General features: G+C 37.9%; 1 protein-coding gene across 1 annotated transcript; it reads left to right on the top strand.

Annotated features, from left to right (window-relative positions):
• Positions 1-700: 700 nt before the first annotated feature.
• OXSM (3-oxoacyl-ACP synthase, mitochondrial) lies at positions 701-5,091 on the top strand. Its single transcript, XM_008923730.3, has 2 exons — positions 701-1,804; positions 4,197-5,091. The coding sequence occupies exons 1-2, from the start codon at positions 738-740 to the stop codon at positions 4,597-4,599; spliced, it is 1,470 nt and encodes a 489-aa protein (XP_008921978.2). The 5' UTR covers positions 701-737; the 3' UTR covers positions 4,600-5,091.
• Positions 5,092-11,364: the final 6,273 nt, after the last annotated feature.

The following is an 11,364-nucleotide window of genomic DNA, read 5'->3' as shown; positions in this document are numbered from 1 at the left end:
GACCTGGCAGTTGCCAAGGCAAGGGAGAGAGTGTGGTGCAGTATGGCAGCATCACTGCTGGGCATGGTCCTCTTGTTCCACCTGAAGTATTTGTACTCAGCAGTGGCCTTCTGCCATCGCTTGGCATCCCTCTTGATATGTGGGGTCTGCCGATGGGAGGTGGTGGTGTAGCGCATCTTGCTCAAACCACTTCAGGTGCTGTCCCCTGACAGTGTAAATACCCAAGGCTGATAAGGGATAGATGGAGGTAGAAAGATGAGGACTCTTGTCCAAGCTATGTAATTATGTTGGTGGCAGAACCAGGAAGAATTTATTGACTTCTATTCTGGGTTTTTGAGACCGTTCTGCCTGACATGAAGGTTGAGATAACAACATCTTTAACTTGGAAATGCTAGGACATACACTTTAAGGTGAACACACACTTTGGCCCTTAGAAGAATGAAGCTGTTAATGTTCATTGTCCATACCTTCAGCCATCTGGTGGTTAAAGCCCTGGGGAGAGTTTTGCAGCAAAACCAGAGAGTGTGTTGCAGGCCACAGTAGTGCAAACTCATATTCATTAGCAGCTTAAGGTAGATGAGGCCACTAGAGGCATTCCCAAAGTGACTGTGTTTCTGTGCCTTCTCTGTGATAACTTGTACTATTCCTGATTACAGGCTCAGAAACTACGTCTCTTTCTACAGGTTTGAAAATAGACTTTCTTGTAAAAAGCAAGTTATTAATTTAATGTACTTGGAATGTTTTCCACACTGGCTGTTTTATTGTTGTTTGTGTCTTCCCCCTCCAGTTACAGGAATGTGCTTGAAGTGATTATTGCCACCATGTTCTCACAGCACTCACAGGATCTGTTAAAGGTTGCAAATCTTCATCTCCGGAGTCTGAATTTAAGTCTACGTTTACAAAACCACAGAAGAGCTTTCAGCAAGTCACTGCCTGCATGTCGAAGGAAAGTAGTGGTTACAGGTATTGGCTTAGTGTCCCCTCTTGGTGTGGGGACTCAGTTTGTGTGGAAGCACCTTCTTGAAGGAGGCAGTGGGATTACATCACTAGATGGGGAAGAATATGCAGGCATCCCATGTAGAGTGGCTGCTTGTGTGCCAAGGGGAAAAAAGGAGGGTCAGTTCAGTGAAGAAAGCTTTGTGTCAAAGTCAGAGATCAAATCCATGAGTTCTGCCACTGTGATGGCCATCGGTGCAGCAGAACTAGCAATGAAGGACTCCGGCTGGTCTCCCCAGTCTGAACAGGATCGCTTAAGTGCCGGTGTGGCAATTGGGATGGGAATGGTTCCACTGGAAGAGATTTCTGACACAGCTGCCTTATTTAAAACAAAGGGTTACAATAAGGTCAGCCCGTTTTTTGTGCCAAAGATTTTAGTCAATATGGCAGCAGGCCATATCAGCATTAAGTACCAACTGAAAGGGCCAAATCACGCTGTGTCAACCGCTTGTACCACAGGCGCACATGCAGTTGGAGACTCCTTTAGGTTTATTGCTGCTGGTGATGCTGATGTCATGTTGGCTGGAGGGACTGAGGCTTGCATTAGTCCTTTGTCTTTGGCTGGATTCGCAAGAGCTCGGGCCCTCAGCACGAGTTTTAACTCGAGCCCTAAAACAGCCTGTCGACCGTTTGATTCGAAGAGAGAAGGGTTTGTAATGGGAGAGGGGGCTGCTGTGCTGGTCTTGGAAGAGTATGGACACGCCGTACAAAGAGGTGCTAGGATCTATGCCGAAGTTTTAGGTTATGGACTGTCTGGTGATGCTTGCCACATAACAGCACCTAATCCAGAGGGAGATGGTGCGTTCAGGTAAGAACTCTATGTTGGCTGTAATAGTTTCTTCATGTGTTAATTATAGTGGGTACATTTGTTTCTGTTACTGTGTGCTTTTCATAGAGAAAGGCTGTTCAATCTTGAATTAATATTACAAAAGCTTGAAAATCTGAAAAATGAAAGAGCTTCTGGTACTGTTGTTCCCCAATACTTTTTTTAGTAGCATGGTGAAGGCCAGTTTTTGCTAGAATCAGCCTTTTTTCATAGAGTTACAAAAACTTTCTCGTGTGAAAACATTTTGCTTTTGGTGCATACAGCTATTCACATAAATAAGTCTCAATGGAAACCTCTTTTTTAAGATTTTTGTGGTGCAGTAGAACCTTTTTAGGTTCTCCTTCATCCTTTGTCCATGGAGAAGAGAGGCCGTCCCCTGCAAAAGCATGTTGTTTGTTGCAAGAAGTCTCAGGTGGTGAAAGCTGTAGAGCACTTGGTTTGTTAGAATATTCAGTAGTTCAGATGAAGAGTGTTGGTGGAGGGGCATAACAGAAATACACTTTAGTACTGCTTAGGGAAATGGTAAAGTTTCATCAATGTTTTTCTCATCAAAAACAGTTCACAAGTAGACGATACTTATCTAATCATTATCATTGACCTAATTAAATTGTTAGCTAAATTATGTATACCAGTTGGTGAGTTTTATGTAGGCTGAGTACTATTGCTGAGTTGACATTGGAATCTTTAGCAAAGGTTTAGTTTGCGTTATTCCAAATGTATGTGAATATTTAATATCAAAATTCAATATATCACTGCACAAATAGATCAAACTTCTTCATGGTATTGTAAAGCTGTGTTTGCATCTTTATTGGGTTAACAGATTTTTCTAGAAGTATAAATATACCATGTTTCCCTCTATGCTATTTGATTCACATTTAATTGTTCTGCAGACTTAGGTGTGAGATGAGTAATCAGAAGTGTCTTATCTCATATTTTCAGACTTGCTTACCCTTGAGATGATATGGTAATATATTGTAACCGAATTTTTGTATATTTTATGATTGCAGTAGCATATAAATTAAATTCACAGTGGGAAGTAGTTGAAAGTTAATCTTGGTATCTCCAAAATGTTGCGCTTTTCCACCCTTGAGATGAGATAATACATTTTAATACCGTCTTCAACCCAATATTTTGTTACTGCAGTGGTATATGGATTAAATCTGGAATGTATATGCTTCTCTTACTTTTCTGTAGGAATTTTATTTACCACATCAAAAAAAAATCAGGAGAATATGTTTTTATCATCTTCTAATAACTACTTCAGTAGGAGGCTAATACATGTGTAGGAATAAACCAGCGGGAAGGGAGAGGCAAAGCCAGACTAAGGAGAGTGGATAGAAAGATTGTCCTACACAAGTAATCTGGTATCTTCTTAAGTAAATATGTTTGTTGCAGATGACCTATTTAAGTAAATTAATGTATCTCACGGTTGATCAGTAATCTTTTTTGCCTGAAAGTTGGCTCACTATCTAGCGACAGTGAGTGTTAGTGGCCTCCAATGTAAGCTAAACTGGATGCTTCTAAGGATAGAAGGCTGTACTAGAGACATTTAAATTTGTTTAGAAGCCTGTGTTATCTTTTTTTTTTTTTGAGCTTCCTTTTATTTACTTATTTTTCATAAATTTCGAAAGAGTCAGTGGTCTTTTGCTCAGAGGCTCTTGGTTAAGTTGTATGTGCAAGGAAATGTCTGAGTAATTCCCTTCTTTCTGCCGGAAATCTGTGAGAAAATCACAGTATGGCGCTGTGGTGATCCTTATGTGTTTTTCATAAAAAAGCGTGTTTTATAGAGGCAGTCACAGTCCACAAGTTGTCAGGAGTCAAACAAAGCATACCATATTAGGGTAGAAGAGTGTGACTTTCAGTAAATTTCCTTATAAAATGAAATATAGGAATTTGTGCTGTCTCCTAGACATTTTCTAGTCTCTGGAAAGCATGCAAAAGAAGCTCATGAGGAGGATGACTGCAGATTTTTGCTTTAATTTCCCAATATTTTTGTTGGATAGAGCATACCTAAATTTTTGTAATAATATCAGGTAGTTATTTCTCTCTCAAATATTTTCAAATTTTACACTGAAAAGGGTCTTTGACATAATAATATAGTCTATAGAGATTGATTGTTTTAGCTTCTTTGTATTTTTCCCAACTGTGGAATTTTTAACAGCAAGTCTGATTTGATATTGGGCCTCACATCTACTACTTTTCTCTGGTAGCTAAATGTAGATGCTAATGTATTTAGTTAGATGAATTCATCTGTTGTCATTTACATCTTTGCTAAAGCAGATTTTTACATTTGATAAACATTTTTCTTTTGGTTTGTCCATTTGAAAGAAATATATTGGGAAAGTCAGCATTCTGTTTTCTTTTTTTCCCTTAGGTGTATGTCTGCAGCAATAAAAGATTCTGGGATCAAACCTGAAGATGTAACATATGTCAATGCACATGCAACTTCTACACCTCTAGGAGATGCTGCTGAGAATCAAGCAATCAAGAGACTTTTTAAAGATCACTCACGTAATATTGCGGTTTCCTCAACAAAAGGAGCAACGGGACATCTCTTGGGGGCTGCAGGAGCTATTGAAGCAGCTTTTACTGCACTGTCCTGTTACCATGGAATTTTGCCACCTACTCTAAACTTGCAGAAAACAGAGGCAGAGTTTGATCTCAATTACGTTCCATTAACTGCTCAGGAGTGGAAAACTGAAAAACGGCGTATAGCACTCACAAATTCGTTTGGCTTTGGTGGTACTAATGCAACTTTGTGCTTTGCAAGTGTTTAACTTATGCTGAGAATGTTGAGCAAAAATGGCAGCAGTGATGATTTTCTGTACTTCCACCCTTGGTGTGTACTGTAATCTTTTCTCATCTTTGAGAGTTGCTCATTTGATACATAAGAACTTTATTCACTCTAAAATTTACATCAGTAATTCTTTTAGAAAGAGGGAACTTCTTTTACTCATTTTAATAAAAATAAATAAAAGATCTATTTTTTGTGTGGTGAAGAAGATTTTGTTCTTGACTAGAACAGGAGACATTGTGATTAAACTTCATTAGGATAGATTTTTGTATGTGTGTGACACAGAAATTGTTCAGAAACATTTATGCAAAAGAGATGCTGGCTAACAAGCTAGAACTCCACACTTGGTGACTTAACTGCTTGATGATACAAGCAGTTATGACTGAGCTCCCCTTTGTTACCCCCTCCATATATAATTCTGCCTTTTTCTTCATTTTACGTTGTCTCAAATATCATAGATTTTATGTGCATTCTTCCACACAAGCGGAAACTTGGAGAAACAAGGCGTCTTCTATGAAAACAAAACAAAAAAAAGCATATGCAAGAAACAAATCTGGGTCTTGTGTTGAGGAAGAGAAAGGGGAAGAAAGAGAACAGGAAAATTAAACTATACCTAAAGCTAACATAGTAATGGTGGTTTAGGTTTTTTCCTGCAAAGAGCAAGTAAAGGACTTCAGCTATTCCTTCTGGCACCAGCCAACATCTCAGCCAAGTACTGGCTTGATTCATAGTGCAGATGTGAGTGAAGCTGGATATCCCTGTTGATGGGTTAGTTCATTAAGAGACTTTTTACCAGTGTTCTTTTTGAAATTGTCAGTCTTAGCCTTTGACCCATGTAAGTGGAAACAAAGTAACTCACTGGATTTAAAATAAACGAGGTAAAAAGTAGCTCCACTGTAAGTAAATTTTATTCTGGAAAGAGCTTACTAATGGGCTATCATGAGGCTTAGCTGTACCATAAAACCTCATTATTTATACAAATGGTCTGAATGCTGAAATTGAACTGCATAATTTTTGCATTTGTTCTCTTTACTGAATAGAAAGTTAAAGAGGCTGGTGTGAAAAATGCAGTCAGAGAATGATTAAGACTGTTTCAGAAGCTAAACTCATACAGAACAATGCAGTCCGAAGTAGATTAATGAATAGTAAACCGGAAAGTAAAATAATATATTACCAAGGGGAAAATGTGAAAGCATGCAAGCGAGAGAGAGTATGGGAGTTTGCTGTCAGGGAAAATACTAACAAACCACTTAACTTATGATAATTAACAGTGGCAATACAATGAATGAGGATGTGGATTGCATCCAATATAAAAGGCAGAATGTAAAATTCAATGATGCTCTCTGCAAATTATATGCAAAAAGAAATTGATTCAAAGAATTCAGACTCCAGGAGAGAGCTAGCAGCAGGGCTATGAATTTGGAGGAAATCATCCAGCAAGCTTCTTCTGGAGACAGTATTTTTTCAGTTAGTTGTGATCCAGGGTGGAATATGGAAAGACTAGATAGTTCTGTATTACTGTGGACCTGAAGTATGGTCTAACTAAACTTGCACAGACTTGTTACATAGCTGCAGACCTGTAATTAATACTGTGACAGAGATGCCTCCCTTTCCCTCTGACAGCAGAGATCATGGCCCCAGGAGTGTTGGATGCAGACTGTAGTGTACCAACCATGAAAAGAGAGATGATACTGTCACACAGAAAAATAAAACAGAAACTGAAATGATTAAAAGATCTTTCTCCTCCCTTCAGCCTACTGCAATTTAATCATCTGCTGCAGGTAACCTTTAAACCATGAAAGCTTTGTGACAATAGTTATTTTAGGTATTTTGATTATAGATAATTTTAACAGGCCTAGATGCAGTAGTAGTGTGCCTTGTAGGGAATTCAGATATTTTAAAAATGAATACAGCCCAAATTTAACCCCTGTCTATTTGAATTTTGTTTATATAGGTTTCACTTTTATGTACTTGTTTGGAATCAACTCTTTTTATCATATACCCTGCTGAGCTGATCAGAGACTACCTACTGCTAATTACTGCTTTATTAGGGTAGCTGCAAACATAAAGGAAAGCATATCTCTCTGTGTTGCTAAACTATTAAATGGGCAAATGGACCAATGTTTAAAACAGAATTCTTTCCTTTAAAATGTTCCTTTCATCTTTAATAAGCAAGAGATTTAAGGGTCCAGAGTCTGGATTAAAAAAGCTTCATATTTAGACTCCTGAGTCTGGAGTTGCTTCTGTTCTGATAAGCAAAACTTGGAAATGGTTGTAAAGTGTTTATTTGGAAGCCTGATTCTGCAGTGGTGCAACACACTCGTGAGAGCCAAACGCTCCAGTCAGGATCACAGAGCGGCTGAGGCTGGAAAGCACCTCTGGAGAGGTGCAGCTCTAGTCCAACCCCCCTGCTCATAGCAGGGCCAGCTAAAGCAGGTTGCTCAGGGACCTGTCCTGCTGAGTTTTGAGTATCTCCCAGGATGGAGATTCCACATCCTCTCTGGACAGCCTGTGCCAGTGCTTGTTCACTCTCATTGTAAGAAGTTTCTTTCATTTAAATGAAATTTCCTGTACTTAAATTTGTTCCCATTGCCTCTTATCCTTTCACTGGATACTACCGAAAAGAGTCTGGCTCCCTCTTCTTCATTCCCCCATTAGGTATTTACACACGTTGATGAGACCTCCTGGAGCCTTGTCTTCCGCAGGCTGAACAATCCCAACTCTCTCATCCTCTCCTTGTATGTCAGATGCTCCAGTTCCTTCATCATCTTTGTGGCCCTTCACTGGGCTTACTCCAATGTGTCTGTGTTTCTCATGTACTGGGGAGCCCAGAGCTGAACACAGCTCTGTAGACATGTCTCACCAGTGCTGAGAAGGGGGGAAGGGAAGGATCATCTCCCATGAGTGCTGCTGCTGTTCTTCCTAGTGCAGCCCACGATGCTTTTGGACTTACTGTGAAGACAGCTGGTCCATAGGGACCAGGTCTTTTTCTGCCAAGCTACTTTCGAGTTGTTTAAAATATTTTTGTATTTGAATTTGAGATTTTAACTTAAGCGAATATTTTTAGAAATAAATGCATTTGAAACAAAAATTCGAATTGTGAGAACTTACACGATCTCATAAACTCAAGAGAGCCTAATAAAAAAATATGTTATAAAATATGCAAGCAGCATATGTTTGCTGAAATCTTAGAAAGGTCAAGCCACTGCTCAGAGTTAATTACTGCCTGTCTCTGGAAACAATTTATTAAAATTATAAACCTCATTTCTTTTTGGACTTCTGTACCCTGTTCTGCAAATGCAAAGAAAATATTCCTCATGTTAGTTTACTTAAGTCAGTTTAGTTCAGTATGCAGAAGTTTTTTTCTTAGGTATACAGCACATTTTTTACTAATGAAAGAATTTATAAAATAATGTCTTGCCAGTTTCTAAATGATTTCAAATTAAATCCAGTTCAAGCTTGAAAGAAGTCCTGAGCGAAAGGTTTTATTTTCAGTAAAAAAAAATTAATGGTTTTCTAATATGATAATAAAAATCAAGAATAGGTGTATACTAAACTATAGTTATTTCAGGGCATCTATGGCATCCTTTTGAACATCCAGTGAGCCTGTAGTGAGGAGAAGTGTGTACTGCAAAACCACAGGTGGCTGATAAACCTTGTCCCCCTTCCCGCCATGCCTGACAGCCAGGGCCATGGATGGGACAGCCATGCTGTGGGACCTGCCAAGTCCCTTGGCTCTGTCAAGGTGTTTGGGGTGGAAGCTTTGTGGGACCAGCCTTTTGAGTTTTGGGACCAGATGTGGCACAGGAAAACAGTTGGTGCAAAAACGTTCAGGTGTTTGCTCCCAATTCTCTGTGACACAATTGGCCTTTCCATTTGTGTCTGCAAGGTTGTTTTAATGAATTCAAAAGCGGACTTTAAGGGTAGTTGAATGGAGGAGTATGTTTGTTGAAATAAAGAGAAAAGTCTCTGTGATAAGAGATATGAGAAACTGTTGATTTTAAAACGTGGTTGGAAGTATTGTAGGAAATGGATTTCTGGAAAGCAAAGCAAGGCAGTATTTCAGAGGTGAATGGCTTATTAAGCAGTGTGAAAAGCAACTGGTTTAAGTTTGCAAAAAGGTTAATTTTGCTATCTGTTATTTAACATAGACATTTTTACTTAGTAAAGCTTCATGATGATTGTTGATGTTAAAAAAAAAATTAAATGTATTTATATTTTCAGCTATATGCTGGTCTTCTATTATAAACAAGCCAGGGCCAAATATGAATATAACTGGGAAAGGAGGCATTTTACTAGTTTTTGAGGACTATATGGAGCATTTCTACCTTGGACAATTTCTGAGAAAATGTTTCGAAACGCCTTTTTTTTCCCACACTCTAGGGTTTGGTCTGACATAAGCTACTCTTATTCTGAACTGAACTGAAAAATAGATGTTGCTGTATCAAAGAATGAAAATAATGTATAATGATTTGATAACTTTTACTGTTATCAATTTCCCCCTTTTTTTCTGTCTTTACTCTCTTACCTCCTTTCCTAATTTATGTAAATAATACATAGCCACTAGATTTTACTATCTGAAAAAGGAAAAATCCAACTTTGGCTGTATTTTTTTCAGTTTGAGTCACGAAGGTATGCATCATTTAAAGCAATAAACACCCCAAACTTTGAAATGTATAAACCTTACTTTATAAAAGTGCATATTTTGAGGAGAAGCACAGTGTTTCAACTTCAGTTGAAATACTGGAGTATACTTCAGAATGGAAATTTCTAGTGCTTTTAAAGGCATGTAAAACTCCTCGTCTCTCTGTTTTACCCTGAGTGTCTTTGATCAATGGCTTGTGAAAATACACCACTTCAGCTTCTTCAGTAGTGGTTAAAATGGACTAACACGCTTGAAATACCTAGACAACATCCTCTTCCTGTCGGAGGCTCTCTATGCAACTTAATTTATAAATATTCCTATCTTCCTTCACTTTCAATATATAAACCACATTTCATCTGGAACAAAAAGACATTTGATCCTCAAGTACCACTGTGAGTTTGGGCAAGTCTTTTGGGCTTCATCTCATCATCTGGACATAGTCAAACCTCCCTATATCTTATGATGTGCAGAGAGTAACTACCCTCAAGATTTAGATTCTGTAGTAACGTTGGCCCATACTCATTAGATAGCTTTCACAGAACAGGAAATTGAAGCTGGAATTAGTATTTATCACATACCACAGTGAAAATATTCCTTCCTTCTGGATATTCTTATTAAGATCATATAGGCTCTTTAGTTTAATTTACCATAGATTGGTAAATCTGAGATTAGAAGTAATTCTGTATATATTACATTTTAGGAATATACCTTTAGTTCCTTTTTTTGGTTTTTTGTTTTGTTTTGTTTTGTTTTTCTCTGAGAAGACAGGCTCATCTTTGATTTCTAAAGCTAGCTACAGTGACAGTAAAAACTAGGATGAAGACAGTTTTATAACCTGAGCAAAATGTGTAATAGTTTCTTCTTGGGCAGTAGACACCACTCAAAATTTTGTAACAATGATGATTAATTTTAACTTGGTAGAGAAGCATTTTTCTACCTGGAGTTATTGAACTGTAAAGAAATATGCCAATATCAATTGCTTATAGTCAGTACTGCTGTGTAGGAGGTGCAATAATTTTAGTATGACAGCTAATACACAGGAATATCAAACTGGTTGCATATAAGGCTATTGTAGCCCAAGGTCTCTGGCAAAATATAATAGGAATGGAGTGAAATAAAATAGTAATAGAAAGGATTTTAAAAAGACCTATATTCATAAGGAGCACAAGAAATGCAAAAGAGGAACTATAATTGAAAAAGAGATGAATATTTTTTTAATGTGGGTCTTGTAGTTCTGCTGGAGTGCTATAAAGCGGATCAGATGTTAAATAGCTGGACATCCATGTGTTAGTTAATATCATTTTGTAGTTTTTGTTTTTTGTCATTGTCAGGATTTTGGTGTTAAATGTTATTGCTCTAAGCAGTGATCAGTTGTTTCATGCCTAATGGACTGTTTCCTGGAGTTCAGAGTGCCATCGAGTGCTCTCTGTGTCAAAACAAGACATAAAATGTATTCTAGGAGTTCATTTAAGAGTCAATTCTCATAATGTCATGAGTTTGATGGAAGAGGAAGGAAGGAAGGAAGGAAGGAAGGAAGGAAGGAAGGAAGGAAGGAAGGAAGGAAAGAAATTTAAAAAAGGAAGGAAGATAAGAAAGAATAAAAAAAGAAAGAAAAAAGAAAGAAAGAAGGAAAGAAAGAAAGAAAAGGGCTTGATATGGAATATTTGTATACAATAAGTTCTGAAGAAGTGTCAGAAAATAATAATTGTATCTGCTATTTAATTATTTTTAAAAGGAGCATTATAATTTCTGATTTTTTTTCCTCAGGACTTTTTTTCCAAAAATGGTATCTGGCCTAGGGAGGCTTACATGCAACTTGGTATCATCTATCTGTATTTAATGTGAAATTTTTTTGAATGCTGTCTCGAATCACCTAGTGATGCTTAGGGATTTTTTTAAATCAGTGGTGGGAATACTCTTGGCTCTTGAGAAAACTGGGTGTCATTTGGATAGCAGAACCAGCAGGTTCAACCACCTTGCTAGCTGTTTCTATTGGAACCAGCCAAATTCTCTAAACTTGGTGACCACCCTAAAGTCCTTGGATGTGTGCAGGAAGCCAAAGCAGTACAGCTGAGGTTGCACTTTGTGAGAGCAAGTTTGGGC

This window comes from Manacus vitellinus, unplaced genomic scaffold, assembly GCF_001715985.3.
Source record: "Manacus vitellinus isolate BGI_N305 unplaced genomic scaffold, ASM171598v3 scaffold_3_pilon, whole genome shotgun sequence".
Lineage (NCBI taxonomy): Eukaryota > Metazoa > Chordata > Aves > Passeriformes > Pipridae > Manacus > Manacus vitellinus.
This window is presented reverse-complemented; position numbering and strand designations above follow the sequence as displayed.